General features: G+C 31.1%; 2 protein-coding genes across 6 annotated transcripts in view; both read left to right on the top strand.

Moving 5' to 3' along the window:
* LOC130901025 (ATP-binding cassette sub-family C member 4-like) overlaps positions 1-7120 on the top strand; it is a 41703-nt gene extending 34583 nt beyond the window's left edge. For all 5 annotated transcript variants that reach the window (XM_057812078.1, XM_057812080.1, XM_057812079.1 and 2 more), the window contains 4 exons: positions 1473-1703; positions 2889-3187; positions 3324-3739; positions 6757-7120. In XM_057812078.1, the coding sequence (XP_057668061.1) occupies positions 1473-1703; positions 2889-3187; positions 3324-3739; positions 6757-7036 (1226 nt within the window). In that variant the 3' untranslated portion in view covers positions 7037-7120. The remainder of the gene's footprint in view (positions 1-1472; positions 1704-2888; positions 3188-3323; positions 3740-6756) is intronic.
* A 5830-nt stretch (positions 7121-12950) lies between these two features.
* Positions 12951-21950, top strand: part of LOC130902468 (ATP-binding cassette sub-family C member 4-like) — a 42672-nt gene continuing 33672 nt past the window's right edge. Inside the window, exon 1 of the mRNA XM_057814641.1 lies at positions 12951-13102. The gene's annotated coding sequence lies outside the window, so the exon portion shown is untranslated. The remainder of the gene's footprint in view (positions 13103-21950) is intronic.

The following is a 21950-nucleotide window of genomic DNA, read 5'->3' as shown; positions in this document are numbered from 1 at the left end:
ATGTTTTGACCATTCGTGAAATTTTTGCTGCTCTTTGAGAATTTATGGAAATTCAGAATCGAAATGTTTACCTCTATTTCCATATGTTCCAGTTGAAAAAAGCTATGAATATGTATAAATTCTGTCATTATTTCAATTCCAAACGAAATGTAGGGGAAAAATACGTCTGCTATCGATTCAGACATGCATATTTTATTATACAAGGCGTATTACAAAACTAACGACCGTTCACTCAAAATAAATTTTATTCACTGTAATTCATATATACATCTAACTGAAATTGACATCTGCAAAAGTTTCTGATCGTTTCACTAGCATTTTAACTCATCTACAAAAGACTGTTTTGCAATTGATATCGTCTAGCTATTACTCAAGTCGATATATAGTTTACAATGATAATCCATTATCGGTATACCCAATTTTAACATTTATTACGATCAAGCTAATTTTACACTACCACTACACCAACTCTCACAATTACACAGTCTTACGCGCGCTTACTTGTTTACTTTCAGTCTCTAAAGTTAATAACTTGGTTATCGAAACGCGCGTCAGACAGTATAATTGTGTGTGTTGGTGTAGTGGTAGTGTTAACAATGTGTTCAGTATTATTGGAGCTAATAGAGATAGCATAGAGGTCATGGAAAATGTTTACTAGCGTGCTGTTTTTTCTGTTGTTCTGTTATTCATTAATGTTATCTCCTTCAAGAACAATACAATCATTCCAATGCTTCTCTAACTTCTCGATACCGGTCTTGTAAAAGGGTTTGTCTTTTACCTCAAAGTAGGATTCAGTTTCAGTAATTGCTCTTACCAGTGACCATTTTTTTGAGATCAGCGAATAGCCAGTAGATACTGGTGACCAAATCTGAATGATACAGTAGATGAGGAAGCAGCTCGAAGCGTAATTCGTTCAATTTAACCATCGTTGTCATCGACTTGTGAATCGGTGCATTTTCTTGGTGGCTCTATATAATATTTGCTATTAATTGTCTCTCCCTTTTGGAAATAGTGGATGAACAATAATCCATGCGCATCCCAAAATCTGTAGCGATAATCTTCCCAGTTGACTGTTGTGTCTTTGTACGCTTCGGACGTGGTTCACGGGCTACATTCCACTCAGATGATCGTTTTAATTCCAGAATGAAGTGATGGATACATGTTTCATCAATTGTCACATATCGACGCAAAAAATCTGATTTATTACTGTGAGTAAATGCTGCATTCACGTTGGAAACAAATGTATGCAACTATCTCACGCAATTTCAATTTACGATTAGATATAACCAATTTGTGGACTTTTATTATGTTTTGTGGAGTAACCAGCTCAATTCGACGACTAGAACGTTCATCATCATCGATTTCTGTACGACTGTTTAAATACAGTAGTATGTTACTTTATTTCACTTCACTCACACGGATACTGAACTATATATTTTATGTTAGTTTTTTAATGTTTATTTTTTTTTCAGTGCGAAGTCCTGTATTTACGCATCTCAACGCAACTTTGCAAGGACTAACAACAATTCGAGCTCTCAAAACAGAAAAAATATTACAAGACGAATTTGATAAAATACAAAATTATCATATTAGCTCCTATTTCATGAACATTTCATGTGGCTCAGCTTTTGGATTTAGTTTGGATTTATTTTCTTGTATTTTCATTACAGTTTTAGTATTCACCATACTTACTTTTGATGAAGGTACAGTTTTAATAAAAGCAAATATATTGTTAGTTATAGTATTTGAGTATGTTAACTCACATTCTTCATTATCCAAAAATTAAAAGTAGGTCACTTTCATTCTTCACATCCGAAATTATGAAAAAATATCTTGAAACATTTCTAGTAATATATTATTTTGTTTCATTCAAGCTGCGAACCTGCAGCTCCAAGTTAACTTAGTAAAATATAAATATGTATATATCAATCGATTATAGCAGACACATATACATGTTTTTATTAATTTAGAAGAAGCCTTTGATCTTGAACAGTTGAAAAGCACCTTCTTTGAAACAGATAACTTCCACATAATCTTATTTAAACCATTGAAAATATGTTGGAAATACATCAGATTCAATAATGGAGTCCCCGATCATTCTAATAGCTTTGGGGTGTAGTAGTTAACATTTTCTGCTCCTTCTTCTTCCGAACATCATTAAGGACGAAATAATGAAAAGGTGTAAGGCCACGTGTATAGAAGTATAGAAGTATACAACTTGGGAGACCTTGAATTAACATCATTTGTTAAACTAACGACGCTGTACCGTACTGATAATCACGAATAAAAATGATATACAGCGATTATAAAATCAATACAAATGTATTGCCAGAAAAACCAAAATGCATGACAGAAAAACAATATTAAGATGTAAACTTGAAGTTAATCAGCAGAAGATAAAATTAGGAATAGAATTATAAGGATACAAGAGGCCAACTAAGCCAACAACAATGGTAGCTTGTTAAAATTCCACAATCTGAGACAAAAAAATAAAAACCAGCAAGACAATCTATAACATAAACTCACACGTCAGAAGAAGAAACAGTTACTAGGAAGAACTGAAATAAGAGTCCTCCATAGATTAACTGTAAAAAAATAACGTACCATATGGAGAAATATATGCGACAAATCACTATTATGACGTAGAAGCTTAGGAAGCCCCCGAAAACGAGGCTCAATTTAGCCTGTAGCAAAAACTAGCAAATCGCCTAATTCAAAAGAAAAATAACAAGAAACGTAGATAACAAATAATAAATATTGCTACCACAGTTGTTTTAGCTTCTACCAAATTCAAATATTTTGCTTTTAAAGAAATTTAAAACTAAAAATCTTACTCAGTTATCTTATTGAAAACTTATATGAACATAATCAGAATAATATATTTTTAGCTATGGGTATTACTGGTGGAGCAGTAGGCTTGGCGATATCTCAAGCGACAATGCTATCTGGAATGGTTCAATTCGCTATGAGAATCACAGCAGATATTTCTAACCAATTAATGTCGGTTGAAAGAGTTCTCGAATATAAACAACTACCACGAGAGCCTCAACCTGAAAATCCAAAACCGTTACCAATCAGTTGGCCCAGTCTTGGAAAGATTAGGTTTGAAGATTTGAAGCTGAAATATTATGAAGAGGGACCACTGATTATTAAAAATTTGACATTACAAATCAATCCAAAAGAGAAGGTTAGAATATAGTTTGAAATTTCATCTATCAAACTGTCCAGTGTATAAAAAAATTATGAAATGTTTTTATATCATATAACTTAAGCAATATCGTTCATAAATCATTATTTTTTTCTATAATATTACAATATTTTAGGTTGGAATAGTTGGAAGAACTGGTGCAGGTAAATCGTCTTTAATAGCTGCTCTCTTTAGATTGGCAGTTGTAGACGGTAAAATAGAAATTGATGGTATAGATACAAAAGATTTAACGTTGAAAAGCCTAAGATCGAAAATATCAATTATCCCACAAGATCCTGTTCTCTTTTCTGGTACTTTAAGATACAATTTAGATCCATTTGATGATTATACTGACGAACAATTATATAAAGCTCTCCTAGAAGTAGAACTAAAAGATCCCAATAACGTCATAAACAGATTGGAAAATAGGGTGATGGACAGAGGAGCAAATTATAGTGTCGGACAGAGACAACTTATTTGTTTAGCTAGAGCTATAGTACGAAATAATAAGATTCTTATGTTAGATGAAGCAACGGCCAACGTTGATCCCCAGTAAGTATAGTCCCCGTCAATCTCTTTATGATGAAATTATCAACAGAACAATAAGCATCTGTTGTTAATATATTTATCAACAAAAACGTTTAAAATGATGTAATTAGTTTCATGAATCATTGTATGAGTCCAACCTATCTCAATCAGTATTTCTCATAATTCATGCTCCTTGGTCCGATGCTCATATTTCATATTTTGTTTGGCGTTAGGTTAGGTTAGTTAGGTTAGGCGTATTCGTCTATTTACTGCTCATACTCAAGAATATATTGAAATAATCAGATTAAATTACTTTTGAAGTTATTTTTTTCCGTGTGTCAATGGCTAACAGAGGAATCCATCTTACTTTATTCAATATCAATCTCCAGGCGACCTACATTTCCATTCGAGAAAACTGTTGGTGCTAGATTAATTTTCCGTCTTAAAAGTTTATGGGTCATTAAAGACAACATGTACCATATTAATTATAAAAATTAACTGACTTAAAATTAAATTGTTTCTATTCGAACTTTAACAATAATAATAACCAAACAGATAACAAACAACCATTCAATTAGACGATCTTTACTAACTTCATGATTTCCATTTTGTTCTTAAAATGAAAATATTTGTAAAAAATTAATAATGCATTTGACGGTGATTTAACTGACTACACGTCCAGTCATCGACTAAAGGTGGTGATCGGTGCCTACCGTGACAACTAGTCTGTAGAAGGTGGACAGTATCCTATTAATCATATCCTGAATGTGCTCGATAACAAAACATGTGCATTATTTGGACGTTTGTTATCTTGGTAGATAATGACTTCCATTTAGATAAAGCAATAAAGTGGTTTGTAGGACATTATCAAGATATTTGCCATGATGCCCCCAATAAACGCGTGTGGCACAATATGTAAAAATCGTTCTCAAACACCCTGCGCATATACCTCTCAACAACAAACCCAATATACGTCGTTTTTCATGATCCATCTCACCCTTTAAAGGCTGTCATGGGCGATTGCCATTCTGCCTCCCAGTGCTGCCATTCTCTGCACCAGGAGTCAAAGGAAGTGCTAATCATTGAAGAGATGAAAACCGATCAAATGCTAGACTTGGGCTATAAAGTGTAAGCATAGTAACAGTTGCTCTTCTGCACTCACACGCAAGACCGTTATTAAAGAAGAAGCATAAACCAACATCTTGTCTGAATCGCTAGTATGTTGATAATTTTGTCATTGATTTATATTATCACGGTCACCACTAAAAGATGAACTTAAAATAACTAAGAATATCTATTCAATTCCGGTTACGGATACGTGCTTCTTGGTTTTGCAAATATGATCAATGGTGAAAGATTGATATCATTATCATAGCCTGCTGGAAATATGGTCATTATATTGCCAGGCAATTGGGGACAAATAATTATTTTTACTCGGTGGGTATGTTACAGATAATTAGCATAGACTAGTTAGTGTACAGATTAACAATCTTGCATCAACTAGGTAATCTGCAGAATACCTACATAATTTGCAGACGAACATGCATAAAATAAATTCCATAAAACAGGTTCTTGTTTGAATGAAACATCTTAATTAGTTGTAGTTGTAGTATTCAATATAATTTTTGAGATCTGTGAGCAAATAAATAATAAATATCAATTCAATCAACTGGAAAAAAATCAATAAAAAAAGTCTGAAGAGAGAGAGAGAGAGAGAGAGAGAGAGAGAGAAATGCTTTAATATCAAAAAATTGTTACAATTTGTAGACAAAAGCTACTAAAAACTAAAAAACAAACATAAAAATAACTAAATAAAGATACAAATACAATAAAATTCCAATATACAGAAGAAAACAGAAAAGACAAAATTGTGGATAATAATTAGTATATAAGTTCTCAGCAAAAATTAAACCAGTATGCAGCATGCCCGGAATTAAATATTATTATTAAAATAGAAGTCGTTTACAGAGTAGAAGGCATTTTCCACTAAAGATGCCCTCAAATTATTGCGGAATGTGGGAAAATATGATATCGATTTGATTTCAATTGGCAAGTGATTGTGCATTTTTTGGCATTGCAAAATATTGAGCCCTTAACTAATACTGAACGTAGATAGCCGTGCAACGACCTTTCCGAAATTGGAGAAGTGTGTTTACGAATTAGGCAAACGTATTCAAAGATAAATAAGGAATGAAGGGTCAGAATTTTTAACCTTTTAAAGAAGTCCCTGCAGTGAGCCCTGTTATTAAGTCCGAGTGAATATGTAACAGCTTTTGTAGTTTAAAGACTCGCTCAAATTGAGTCGTACCACACATAACCCAAAAAAAAGGCATATCGGGGATGCGACTCAATAAGGGCATATTAAACTGTTTTAAGGAGGTGAATAAGTTCACTTCTTTGGAAACTGATAACTAATAAAAAAGGCTGCAATGTATTTTTATATGATAAGGCTTTGGTTTTTGAAATTAGAATCGCATTTAGGATTTAAGGATGATTAGTTAACTAGATATGGTTCACTGAATTGCTATGAGATCAGTGTTGCTCCAAGAGAAACTAGTGTCGTCTGCAAATAGACATATTTTACCACTGATGTCTAGATAGGCAATGTCGTTGACATGCGATAAAGCTGCAAAATTCCATGTCACAGAATTACATTTCGAATTACACAAAAAATTGTTTTCACGGCAAGCAAATCTATTAGTTGCACATTTAGATTTGCAGTCACATTACTTGAAACCCTGGCTATGAAATATTGACTACTTTGTCGCTTTCACTTTTAGTGCCCAGTTTGTAGAGTCCACCATTAGGTCTTTCAAGAAATACAGCTTAAATTGATCTTCGGCTATAGTAAAAGTGTTTCATTCACTATCTTACGCAATTTATCAAATTATTATTCGTTACCACGAAAACCAACTATGTAAAGTGCAAATAAAAGCTTTTTTAATGAAAGATTACTTAGTTGATGTGCACATTAACTTTCTGCATTCTAACGGTAACAAATATCGATATTATGAATATTCTATACTATTTTTCTGTTCTAGAACTGACGCTCTAATCCAAAAGACTATCAGAACGAAATTTTCAGACTGTACAGTATTGACTGTAGCACATAGACTTAATACAATTATGGATTCCGATAAAGTGTTAGTAATGGATCAAGGTAAAGTAGCGGAATTCGACCATCCACATATACTTCTTCAAGACCCAAATGGAATATTCACTAAAATGGTAGAAGATACTGGAAAAGGAGTCTCCGCTCAATTGAGAAAAATAGCCAAAGATAGATATCAAAATATGAATAATTTGTCAGAGTCAATTTAAACAAAATTTTAATAGTCAAAATGATATTGTTATGATTAATGTTTTTGTTCGCATTTGTAATATAAACATAGAATTTTTTACACATACTATTGTTTTACTTAACCATCAATAATTTCCCTAATTACTTTGTTCATACCACATTTCCAGAGAAATTACCTCTATTTGTATACAGAAAGGAAGCAAATGAATGCTAGATTCTTCTAATCATAATTTTCAAATTTTTTTACCATCACATCAAATGCTTGCAATCTACCATCACGTTAATTGAGAAAATTTTGCCCTCAGTTGATAATATTTCATGATTTATATTGTGGTCTCCCCACGACATTTTGCGAATATGATATGCTGTGCGCCCATGTCGAAATTGAAAAATGTATTACAGAAAGTCTTCAACCCAAAAAAAATTCCTCTTATGGTTAGTAAAACCTCATTAAGGAAGGTATGGGTTGCTTCTTGCTAACGATAATTCGATAATTATCGATAAGAAATATCCGCTTTTGAAACTTTACTACAATGAATCTGACACTGTTTAAATTATTATTTTTGGAACATGAAAAAATCTTATTTCGTTTTTTAAGCTCAGCTGGAAGCGATGTGTATCAAGATATGATACGAAATTTATTTTACGAAAAAAAATCCATCACTGTTGTCTATATATACATATATATATATATATATATATATATATATATATATATATATATATATATATATATATATATAATATCCATTAATCACAGAAGTTATTAATTACTACTATCAGAATAGTTCTGATTGAGATATAGTGTTTTGTTACAAAAAATTTGGACACAAGTATGATAAGTCTGATAAGTCACCCCATAACGATCATCATGAAGCTCTATACATAGACTATTGATATTACGAGAAATCGATACCGGAAGTGGCCATTATCTCGGGAAGGCTAACAGATATTGAACCATGGATAACTTTTTTCGATAGATCTCATCAAGATCTATCTGTGTGTGACAAGTCATGATGATTGACGCATGTGCAGAAGAGTTTCTATGGAAAAATTATGCAAATGCATTATTTTCCCGAAAAATCAATAGATAAAATGAAGTTTTAGGTTAGGTGGGGTTAGGTTAAGATAGGTTAGGTTAATTAAGTTAGGTTAGGTTGTGTTAGAGACTGAAATAAAGGTAAAAAAAATTTACATTTTACATTTGAAAATCTTTTTTGATTTTTTCTATTAATGAAATGAATGGGTCTATTTTTGGTTCAGATCGGTATATTCTATGATTCTCTTCTCCCAATCTTCTAAAGGTACATGTAGAAGAATCCTCTCAGAGGTCTCCAGTTGACCTCAATTCTTCGGGTATGAGCCCCGCTATCAGAAACAAATCTTTCCTCGTGATTGACCCACTCATGAGTGTAGCCTTCATTGCTGAGGCATCGATAGGCTAGTCAGCCATCTGTGCTTCCTGGAGCGACATGCTTTTTTTGATAAAAATGATGCATTTGCATACTTTTTTCACAGAAACTCTTCTGTCCATGGGTCAATCATCATGTTTTTTCACATAGATATGTATAAATCTTGATAAGATCTATCCAACAATGTTATCCATGGTTCGATATCTGTTAGCCTAGGATAATGGTCACTCCGGTACCTCCGGAAGTAAATGTTTCCGCATAAAATAGATATGATAAATCGATTTCTCGTATCATCAATAGTCTATGTATAGAGTTTCAGGATAATCATCGTGGGATGGCCTATCATACTCTTACCAGAAATTGTTTTCAACTGTATCATGTAAACCATTGAATATTTTCAAATCTATACAAAACATTATCCTAGACTAGATTCGTACCCGGGACTTGAAAGGCACAGGAGCATTTAAACTGAGCCATCAGCGACTGGGCATGTTCATATCGTATATCTATTTCTCAGCATATTATATTTTTCAAAACAATTTATAAATTTTGAAACAAAATTAATTTGATTCAAACCTATCAACATTATTATTTGTGTCTTAGTATTTTGATATTTTACATTAAATTGTGTTTCTGATAATGTAACAAAATTTTCAACAAAAAACTAAAAAAATTTAGTAATCATGGATGAAGTATAGTATTCTACTCTCATATAATAAGTTATTATTCAGTAGATAACTAATTCCACTCGATAGTGCTTTTAGCAGTAAGCTTTACCTCGTAGATAATAACTTTCATTATATACTTGTGAATAATATAGTAATAAGGGACGGAATTTTTATGACTTCTGAATATGTGGTAAAGAGACGCTAAAGAACGATGAACTATGTGTCTTATGATAAAAATTATCCTGGTCCACACTAAATATAACTTCTATCCCTTTCCCTATACTATAGAATGTAAGGACCTACTTCGATGTTCTCTTAATAAACCAACACATCAAACAGTATAGTCCATAGTTGTCAAACTCAATTTTGCAGAGGGCCAAATATTGAATTTTTAATTCGTAAGTGGGCCAGATTGAAAACAAAAAAAGTTATAAACCATGATAGGTAATTATGTTGAGCTCGAGGATACCTGACTTCTCTTGCTTTTGACAATTATGGAACTCGACACAACAATTATGGATATGGCACGCGCACGACACAAACAAATGCACAATACCTTCACAATCACTACTTCGCAGTACAATTAAAATCCTTTTCCAACCGTAGCGCTTCGATTACTCTACTCAACTGACTCACGTCGCGCCATTGCACTCGTTTTATATGGTTAAGGAAGGATGTTTAGTGTGTTTGACGGAATAAATAATTCTACACTACTATCCGAAGGCCAGGGGTGGCTCATGTCTAATGGTTAACAATCCTTTTAAAGGAACAACCTTTACAATTTGAAGATAGCAATCTATTTTTTAATAAAGTACTCTTTGTTTAACTCTATAAAATTTACGGCTTAGGAGATATTTAGATTTTGAGATCATTGTACAGGAAACCATTCTCGATAAAGAGACATTCTCAGGAAAATTATCATAAATTGTAAGTAATTATTATTTGAAAATACTTATAGGAGGTCTTGATGATCCCACAACTAGCGTACGCAAAATGTCACTACAATTTAACTTATCAACGACAACTATTCATAAAATTCTCCAGTAGCATTTTCTTTACTCCTTTCACATCCTGATAGTGCATGCCATGGAAGCAGAGGATTATCCAGTAAGACTGGCCTTCGCTCATTGGTTCCTAGATAAATAACGAGTTAATTTATGAAAAAGCCTTGGCAAATCAAAATTGTCTACAGGTATTTCAACTACATCGTCAATAAATTCTGCTTGCTTCTGTCTCCTAATAGATATCCAAACCTACTCCAGTTCGTTTATAATTTCATGCTTTATCATGTTTGTATTAGATTTGGGAGATTTCCTCGGATAATTCATTTACTGATTTGTGTTGCTCATGACATTTAGATGCTGTAGAGTTAAACTAGAGAATTTATTGGAGAATATATTGGATAATTCTGATTTCTCTCTATTTTTCAAAAATTTCCATCAAAATTACTTCTAAGTATCTCATAATTAACGATTGATACATCACTTTTTCATTAGATATTTTCTTTCATAATAACCTAGACATTCTCTAGTTTCCAATTTCACAGATTCTGTATTTTCTCCACAAAAGTGGATTGGACGATTAGTTAAAGTTTTCGAATTTTTTATGTATTTGGCGTGTTTAGAGAATTGATTTCTGACAAGCTATACATTTTTTCTCTATACTTGTTATGTATTGTTGAATATTTTCTTTTGTGCTTTATATCAATCACGATACATATCTACCGCTAATCATTGATTCTCTGAATATTCTCGTCACCTCTCCAGTTTTATAATCATTATTTACTCTATACCAGAATGTAATGCTATAACAAGTACGCTTTGATAAATGAAAAGTTTCTCACGGTATTCTAAGACTCTTTTAAAATGAAGTTATGTCATGAGTGAATAGGACCAAAAAGAAAATGAAACTAATTTAGAGTAGTGTTAAGAACTAAGCATTTTCCTAAAATATATACTTTCTACACATAATATGTAGTTAAGAAACGAGATAAGTGGTAGCTTATTAAAAAAGATTGAGGTGGAACGTTTGTTCCGATGAAATGAGGATTGAGAACAGCAATCCTTCTATTTTTAATATCTTGATATTAACATACATTTATATCAGTTGAATAATATCATTTGGGAAGAGGAAAAATATGACAACTACTCAGAGAATCAGTTTTTTGAAAAGATATGAGACTAGTGGCGTATCGTCGGAGGGTGGGAGCGGGACCATAACTCCCCCCCCCTCCAAGCCAAAAATGTTCTATATAAAAAAAATCAAATAATTAATTTATTGTAGGATATAATTAGAATATTATATTGTCAAATGCTATTTTATAAAAAAATGGACCTTCCATTACACGAAGGGTATTACTTATGTCTGTCCTGACCCCTCCCCGAGCAAAATTCTGGACACGCCACTGCATGGGACAAAATCATCTTGAATAATTTTTCCTTATTCGTATCAGAAAATGAATAAATTTATTGCTCGTCTGTGCGGGATAATTAACAATGTTTAAAACAAAATCTAAAATCTACTAAGTCTAACGAATGGTCCAAAGGATGTACTTTTTTATCTATACAAAGGAGGGGAAATATTTAGAAAATATATCAAAATATATTTGTAGGAAAAATTACGTTGAAATTCACAATTTTTTATAACATTTGAATGAATTTCCAAAAGATGTTATTTAAAATTTGCTACACAGATGAATAATAAATTTTAATGATTTATTGGAAAAATCTCGGTTTCTTGTGCAAATACGTCAGAAAATTTTAGTATCTATTTTATAGTTTATACATACATCTCTATACCCTATCTTCTCGCGTTTCCAAGAAATATTTTAAAAAGTAATTTTTGGATGAGTTTTTAATTTTTTCCTTTTTCCTAAATTGAATTCAACATTTTGGTACAAATTATCCTTCAAATGTATGCTAAAATAAATATACAGAGCGACTTTTATGTATGTGCTTAATAGAAAATAGATTGGAAGGGGTGGTTTTATCGAATAGCCCCCGCGATCACCCGACATGAATCCTTTAGACTATTTCCTATGGGGTCATTTAAAAAACATCGTTTATAAAACAAAACCTGCCAATATTCAGGATTACCACAGAGATAAGAAGAATTGAGCAGTCTGGGATATTGCATAATGTATTGCAAACATTTAAATATTTGTCTTCAGTTGTTATAAGCTTTTTGGGCCATGATAAATATTTTACTGAACCAGTTTCGATAAACTTTCGTTCTCGTTCTCGTTCTCGTTCTCGTTCTCGTTCTCGTTCTCGTTCTCGTTCTCGTTCTCGTTCTCGTTCTCGTTCTCGTTCTCGTTCTCGTTCTCGTTCTCGTTCTCGTTCTCGTTCTCGTTCTCGTTCTCGTTCTCGTTCTCGTTCTCGTTCTCGTTCTCGTTCTCGTTCTCGTTCTCGTTCTCGTTCTCGTTCTCGTTCTCGTTCTCGTTCTCGTTCTCGTTCTCGTTCTCGTTCTCGTTCTCGTTCTCGTTCTCGTTCTCGTTCTCGTTCTCGTTCTCGTTCTCGTTCTCGTTCTCGTTCTCGTTCTCGTTCTCGTTCTCGTTCTCGTTCTCGTTCTCGTTCTTGTACCACTATAATACCGGCCATATCCCAAGACCCTTGCGCACAAAAATTTATAAAAATCGTACAAGCCATTTCCGAGAGACGTTCCATACATACAAAACTCACTCGGTATTTAAAAATACAGGCTTACTTTTTGTATTTTAATTGAACAAAATCTCTATGAAAGTTACCGCATTCCTAGAACCGAAATTGTAGATTTTAGTAGCGGTTTAAAAAATCCTAATAATCTTTAATTTATTTGCAGAATCAAATTCTGGTATGTCATTATCACTTGAAATCCATAATAAACATGACTATCTAAAATAATTACTCTCTTGATAAATATCACACATTTTTTGCAAATGCTGATTAAATACCTCTTTATCTTCATATATAGATAGTCCCTTACGAGTTAGTTATCTTAAATCATTACAGTGTGCTCTATTGAATGGGTAAGTTACAGTAAAACATATTATATATCTTCACTTATTGAAAAAAGAGTTTAAATATAATCTATTCCCTTTTTCGTAATTTTTTAAAATTATTTCTAGAAATAAATGAAACATTTTTAGACAAAAAGAAAGTTCAGATAAAGGAGAATTTTGTGATTAATACCAGTACTAAAAAATTATTTTACTATATTATATATTACAAACTTAACCGGTTATGATTATTGTAAATTGCGTTGAGAATTGATTAAGCAAAATGGGAGCAGCGCACTATTCCTATTAAGAATTAATAATTTATGATAATCATATGCTAATTATTTTTTGTTCTAATTGTTGTATTTTATATCGACCAGCGAAAAAATCGGAAAAAATGCATCGAAGAGAAATGAATGTCAAGTTCCGTCATCTATCAATATGTTTTCACTGCTCTATAGAATTCGTCTCACATTTTTCATTATAAGTTAGAAAGAGCCAATAATGTTACATATAGCTCAAAATCAACTAATTAAAAAAAACATTTGTCTAAAAGGTCAAATGCCAGTAGAAGATTTTTTACTCTGGACATCCATCAATACAAAAGATAATTCGTGGCGAGTACTACGATCTAAAAATATCCAAAAAATCGAATAGTAGTTAATAGGTTGATGTTCCATTCTTCGCATCACTTTTCAAACGCTTTTTTTGAGTATCCGTTTTAGAATTAGTCCTGTATTCTCTTTCCCATCTTCTATATACCGAAAATGTATGCTCCAAAGTAATAATCTGAGTTATTATGCAAAAAAAATATCTATGAATCAAGTGGTTTGTCACGAAATTTTACATTAAAAATTCCTTTTGCATCTCAAAAACTATCAACACTTTTTTCCTGGTTGCTGGACTTCCATTCGATTTGAAGCTTGAAGACTTCATCCTACCTCTTAGCCTATTGTTTTTATTCTGGATCATGGTAGTAGTCCCAAGTTTAACAACGGTTTTGAAACAATGCACGCAATCCTCCTTATCTCCTTCAAATGTTCTGAGAAAACGCATAAAAATGTGTCATTGTATCTATGTTAGAGAAAACGTCACCCATTTGGTGAATATCTTTCTGTAACCTAAGGCCAAAATATTACTCAACATTTCTTCACTCATATTGTAGTTGAAACTTGAATGATCAGTTATACAAATACTATAATACTTTAAATTTGAACAACTGCTGGTATACTAATTAGTTGACCAATCTACATGAAACTACACACTTGTTAATATAGACATACCATCACCTTAGGAAAACTAAAACGATGAAGGTACTAGTGACAAATGAAATGAAATTTCAATTCAATATATTCCTCAATGCGCTTAAGCAGTCAATAACTCAAAGAAAATGAATAATATTAATTTCATTGCAGCATCAACACAAATCCTATTCAAACATTAAAAATGAACCATGTTATTTAATAATAAGCAAATCTGTAAAAAATCTGGTGAAATAAACTAACCGAGCATAAATGACTAAGTCCATAATCGAATTAATGTTTGGTCATGAAGGCTCATTCTATTATATAATTTTATATTTTTTACTATAATACATCAAAAAGGATAATAATTAGAAATTCTATTCAATATTCAAATCAACGACCAACATAACAGTTGAAAATAAACGAAAATTATTTTAATGACCATTCACTGATACGGAATTTCAACCAATAACAAACCGACGTGAATATTTCAAAATGAATTCATCTGTGGAACAAATATAATTTTTTTCAACATTTTGTTCATCGATTCTTGAGAATAAATTACTACATTAATAATACAATCATTGTTATGGTATTATGAAGACTAAGTTTGTTTTTTGTTAAGACTTCATGTTGATCTTATGTAATGTTACAATAATTAAATTAATGTTATGTTGTTCTAAATTTCACTTCAACTGAAATTGAACATTTTACTTCCGTTTTCAGTACTGCTTAACTCAAGCAACCCTCTACATGACAAAATAAGAGTAACTGATGTCTCTATTTCTTTATTTATTTCAATTCCGCGCAGACGTTAAAGCGATAGATATACACCCATCGCATAAAAGTTGAGGTCTACACCCATAGGTACCAGTCAAGAATGCTGCATTCCAGCTTTAAAATAAATACTTAACAACACAAATTTTTAGTTAATCAAACTTGAAACTGACCAACATTCATTTTCTAGTGCGATAATCATAAATGTTTAAAATGTAATCATTTCTTACAATTCTTTTCCGTTACCTAAGACTATGTCCTTTTATTTTGAGAAAGTTATTCTATTTGTCTCATATAAGAAGCGCATACAGCTAAATGCTACTAGATAAGCTTGCCCAGTAGTAGTAGAGAACCTAGATAATCGACATTATGATAAACCTCATAGCATTGCATCTTGTGGACGGTCGAGGGCCAACGTATTAAAAAGTAGGTTTCAAGAGAATCACTATTATTTTCCTGAATGGACGTTTTTATAATATGTGTCACTAGGATCATATAAACCATTTCTTTTACCTAATTGAATAAATTTATTTTTTCATTTTGCGAAAATGGCTAGAAAATAGTCAATAAAATCTAGGAAGCAAATCAGTTATTCAAAAAATCTTAACGAGGCTAGTCGTAAAGGATCATGAGTAGTCCAAAAAGGCAGGAAAATAATTCAAATCTAGGAAAGATATAAAATAGTCAAAAAAATATTATGGATATGGAAAAAATCAAATATTTATTAGAGGCGAGGAAGTAGTAAAAACATAAAAATGAAAATAGAAATATAAAAGTCAAAAATGAGGTCGATAACATATTTTCGAGACAAAGAATTGATTCAAAAAATTTGGGAAGCGAATAAAATGTTCGAGTAAATCTTGGGAAGCTAGGATATAGTCAACAAATATCACAAAAAGGCAAGGAAATAAATCTTAGAAGCAAGGATATAGTCAATAAATTTGAAAATAGACAAGGAAATGGTCACAAAATATTGGAATCAAAATTATAGCTGAAAAATATCATAAGGAAATAGTCAAAAAATTCTGGAAGCTAGATCAGAAAAGGTCAAAAAAAAATCTTAAAATCTGTAAAAGCAATATAATATTCAAAAAAATCTAAGATAAGGTAAAAGTCAAGAACATATGAGAGGAGGAAATAGTCATAAAATGTTAGTGGAAAGGAAATAGAAATATAAAAAGCGAAGATGAGGATGAGGATAATATCTTTCTCAGACAAGGACATAGTAAACAAATAGTAAAAAAATATGAAAAAGCAAGGAAACAATCAAACAAATTTGGAAGGAAGGAAATCGTCCATGAACACAAAAAAAAGTAATAAAAATTATTATAGAAGGGGAGGAATCGGTCAATAAAATCTCAGATAGCAAGAAATAGTGAAGAAATATCATAAAGAGGCAAGGAAGTTGTCAATAAAATATTGAGAGGCAGGAAATAGTGAAAAAAATGTGGCAGCAAGGGAATAATCAAAAAATCCTGGATGCAAAAAAATGTTTAACTGGGCTCATAAATGCAGCAAAATATTCCAAAATATCATAAAAAGGACAGGCAATGGTTAAAAAATTCTTAAGGCGCAAGAAAATAGTCAAAAAATTCTTGGTTGTACATAAATAGTTAGTGCAATATATAGTTACAAATGTCATGGACAGGTATGGACAATCCTCAAATCCCAGAGGTAAGAAGGAGATTAAAGACATTAGACCATGGTGACATAAATGTTATTGCTTTTTTTCTTCTTTATTTCTCTCTCTGACTCACGTAATGTTCTATGTAATTTTGGCAGTCATTAGTTATAAATTTAGCGTTTATTTTGGATTCTAATTGGGATTCGATTATTGAAAAACGAATAGGAGATATCTACACAACTCAATAAACGATCAAAATAAAATTTGTCTAACTTATCTATAACGATAAAGAAAGTAAAATCTTATTTATACAAAAATAGCCGTTCTGTATCGCTAATATTTCCATAAGAAATTTAATTCTCACCAGAGGAGAAGCTTTCCACGTGTTCTTTGTATATCTGACTTAGTATGCAAAAACGCAGAAGAGTTTATAATTTTTCATGTGGTTTCCAATAACCCTATGCGCTTCATACGTTTATATTTAAAAAAATGTAGGGTATGGCTGTGCCCGAGCGGTTGTATGAAAATTTCATATTATTGGCAAATGGGTGATTCCATTATAACTGTGATATTCAATGTCCTGTATTGTTTTTTTGTACTAGTCATTAATTAATAATCAATTAATAAAAATTTTGTGTTAATTGAATAATTCTTAAGATATTTAAACATTATTTTTATACAATATAACTTGCCACTTAAAGAAAACTTATACTACATCACTTGAATGTCAGTACCGTGTCATGTCCATTCCTAGAATTTACCGATAAATTATTAATTTTTTTTGTCGTAACAAATGATTTAAACTAATTACCTTATAAATTCTAATGTTTATGATCAAACTGAGGAAAATTGATGCACTTGTTGTTTAATATCTTAAGTTACCATGTCAGTACCGTGTCATGTCCATTCCTAGAATTTACCGATAAATTATTAATTTTTTTTGTCGTAACAAATGATTTAAACTAATTACCTTATAAATTCTAATGTTTATGATCAAACTGAGGAAAATTGATGCACTTGTTGTTTAATATCTTAAGTTACCATGTCAGTACCGTGGATAAATGAGTCAGTACCGTGGAACTCAAAATCCGACATTTGTGTCTTGCTCGTGATACTTTGAAGTTGTAGTAAATTCCTCTTAGAGTTTTATTTTTACAGTAAAATAGATGAATAATATGCATAAAAAAGTTAGAAAAGTTAAATTTTAAAATCTTGAAATTTTGAATACAAAAAATCACAGTTAGAACGGAATCACCCAAATACCTTCAACGTAAAATTATTTCACGTGTTTCAAGGGAACTGAGTAGTAGAGTCCGTATGGCAACGACAATTGTAATTTATTGATAATTATTGTAATTTATTGATAATTATTAAATAAGAGAATTTCTGAAAATTAATAAAAAATATAGTTATCGTTTAATAAAATAGTGAAATTTCATCGATTTTTAAACCGGCAATTGAATCTAATCAATTCCAATTTGTATAACTAGCCGAAGGAATATAAAGTACAGCTTTCAATGTGTTACGAAATTTTTTTGTTTCCAAATCTTGCAAATCAGCATATTTTCAATTCCATTGTTAATAATCTGTTCAAATATTATTTTATGTATTTTCGTTAATTAACTTATCTATTGTTCCCTAATATAAATAAAGAGTGCATTACGTTAAGGTACTGCAAATCAACGTCATCAACAGGTATTTTTATGTTCCAAGTAAAATACAAAGAAATATTCATTGTGCAACAGTAGTAAATGATAAAAAAAATAAATATTTTAATATGAAATATTTGAAAATCTATATTGTTTAATCTTCTTGGTATATTCCAATATATTTATTAGTAACAAAATAATTTTGATGTAACCTTCAATGAATTGTTGTCAACTTATTTATTGTTAGTTCTGTATATATAAAAAAATTTAACATCTATTGTGCAAATTTTCAATGCATAAAGCAATTAATTCTTTAGTGAACCATCACAATTTATCCAGGTTAAGGTTTAGTACTTCAAAATAAACAATTCCGGATATAGTCCACCAAATAGAAAGTCACTGCCTTTTTCGCTTTGGTTCATCATATAGGACCTAATTTTCGTCTCCAATGATCAATCAATCGGCTCAGTATTGCGCCATTAAAGCAATATGTCGCATTTGAATGATCGATTGGCTTTGCTCTATTCAGACAGATTATAGGAGACTCAAACAACTGCTCTGAAATTTTCCAAATCTGTTTCAACTGTGCTTTGATAGTTGATAAAGGATAGTTAATAATGTTCCTTGTGTACTAAATGATCTTGTGAATCTCAAAGAGCCGCATTTGCTCTTCTGCCTATTTCACATCAAAACGCAAAAAATATTTAATTATTTAGGGTAATTTTATACTTTCTCGGTCCCCTCATTTCTTGGCTCTAGAAAATCGAAAAATCATCCGATTTCGATGAATTGTTTTTTAACACACAGACCTTTTCTCATATATAATCGTTTGTATCTTTTTTATTAAGTTATATCAATAAAAACATTCTTATTGGGTTAGAGATAAAAAATGAGTTGACTGTTGGCGATAAAAAATGAATAAACAAACATTTTTCAATTTTTTTTTTCCAAAATGTAGATTAATAAAAAAATATATAAACTGCGTCTGATGCTTTGTAAAAAAGTTATGAACGATTATATACGAAGAAGTGCGTTTATGATCACATTTAAAGTCATAAAACAATATAAAGTTTTAAAAAAAATTCATCGAAATCGGATTTTCTAGAGCCAAAATATGAGGGTACCGCGAAATTATAAAATTACCTTATTTGGAAGTAAAAAAATTACAGAACCTTACAATATCGCGGGTTACTACGGTGAACTATTTTTGCCGTTTCAAAAAAAATCTACTCATTGGTATAAAAATTTGTTGTATAAGACGTACTTGTTAATAAATTAGTGATAATTGCTTAATAATATTTATAAAAATTTATAACATGTGATAAGAATAAATGTTTCCGTTGGTTGAGTCTTCAATTTGAAATTTCCACCAAAAACCACACATTCGACATCTCTCGTTATCCTTCTGGGATCCGTTGAGATCTGCAATCAGCTGATAGTTGATTTACCTTATCCGAAAAGCCCTATTCTATTTATATAGAATATCGGACTCAATACCGTTCCTTGGGTATTCTCATTAACTAATAGAGATTTGAATCCAATTAGGATGTCAATAAATAGCATCTTGTTTAATAGTTTCTCCCGAAAATAATTTGGTAATAATAATAATCTGATAAGATTATTTTAGTACTGAGTAAATTACTATCAATAATAAAAGTAATTTTAAGCAAATTGAAGACATTCTTCATTTTCATACTTTCTTAGGCGTTTATCAAATCATTGTTGTTGTGATCACTACATTGAAAATAAAAAAATTAGTCATCAAATCTCCTTTATACTTTTCATACTCATATGGAATTAATTTTTTTTTAAATTGATAGCAACGCTTCTCAGTAATATTATTTGATACATACTTTCCAAATTTTTAAACCAATATTATACTCATTTCCCGTCATCATAACAAAAATTTTCCACTCTATTTTCCATTATTTTCTGATTTATATAGTCGCAAGTTTGAGTCACAGTAAAAGTCGATTGTCATTTAGATGTATGCTTATTAGCAATTCAATGGATTGTTTTTAAAACCAGCAAAACGTACTAAAATTTATACAACCAACCAGTTTCTGCTCGTTTTAATGAACAACAGTCTTCAAATAATGAAGTGAATAAAATTATGTTAGTGAATTATTCCGTTATTTATTATTTTTATATTTTAGTTTTTAAATTTCAAATATAATGATAAAATGCTTACTAACTCGGACAGTAGTTTAATGATGATTACTATGTTCCAGTAACAAATCGCGGTTTGCGAGATGTTGAACTGTATGTTCTATTGATGAGTTGCGGTATGCGAGATGTTAGACGGTATGTTCTATTAATGAGTGGCGGTATGCGAGATGTTGGACGTTGAACGGTATGTTCTATTAGCGAGTCGCGATACGCCAGAAACATAAAAAATTCTGAAAACTGAATAGAAAGCTAGAGTTAGGTTTAAATGCAAAACACTAATTGCAAAAAAAGTTACCGATCATTTCATACATATCAACGATCTATCTGAATATAGATGATTTTTACTCAAGAATACCAATAGTATAATTTCAATCAACGGCTTATTTCAAGATAAAAAGCGGAAGAAGATTTTATACAGATCAAAATAACATCAAATAAACCTGGTGTGACGACGGTAGAAAAAAATATGAGGATTCGATTTAGTGATGTTTCATAACATCACCAAATAAACACAACTTCGGATATGGATCGTTTCTGCCTTTTTACATATATCATGTCTAAATTGTCGTTTTTAAGATAAATGTTTGGGCTCCATGAGCTTCAAACTTGTGGTTTAAACACAAGCTGCACAATTGTGGGCATTTATTATAAATTCATTTCGATTTATTTAGATTTACATTTGTGTTGGATTAAAACAAAATTTTCTTATATTATGGGATTCGGAGACAAATTGGGAATAGGCATCATTACTTAATGAAGAAAAGTATAAAAAGGGCCTAGGAAGGTATATATAGTAACAAGTACCTATAGTTTCAAAGAAGTGCTTCTATAGTATTCGTAATTTAAATTAAATTAATCAAGTATCTTGTATTTCGGACACGGTAAGTTCTCATATTTGACACAAAACTTACCGAAGTTTCAATTGCCCATAGGCAATGCTTAATGAATTGGAAAGCAACTAATCCAAGTTACCAAATATTCGTTTGATTTTTAAGTACTCAATAACTATCAAATAAGTAAATTTCGCCATAAAGCTAAGGAAATAACTTGATTGTAACGAGTAACAAGATATGCCTGGTGTGAAAGAAAAAGCGAACATTTAGAAAAGTGAGAAGCTGCTATGAAAGAATTGATTATTTTGAATAAATTGTTCCGTTTAGATTCTTTCATTGTATTTTTTAATTTCATTACACTCAAACTCTACAAACCAAAACAATAATGCAATATTTTTCTACGTAGTAGAATCATTCCTCTATAATATTCTGCAAAGATTTGATTATTCTCACGACAAATTATTTCAAAATACCATCATCACTGTACTCTGTGTTAACTAAATATTGAATCGTTTGTTGATATTATTTCCTTCGCTTGTTCATCAGCTCTACAAGGTCATCGATGATTCATTTATTTCAGCA

Source organism: Diorhabda carinulata, chromosome X, assembly GCF_026250575.1.
Source record: "Diorhabda carinulata isolate Delta chromosome X, icDioCari1.1, whole genome shotgun sequence".
Classification (NCBI taxonomy): Eukaryota; Metazoa; Arthropoda; class Insecta; order Coleoptera; family Chrysomelidae; genus Diorhabda; species Diorhabda carinulata.
The sequence above is the reverse complement of the archived record's forward strand: the minus strand, read 5'-3'. Positions and strand labels throughout refer to the sequence as shown.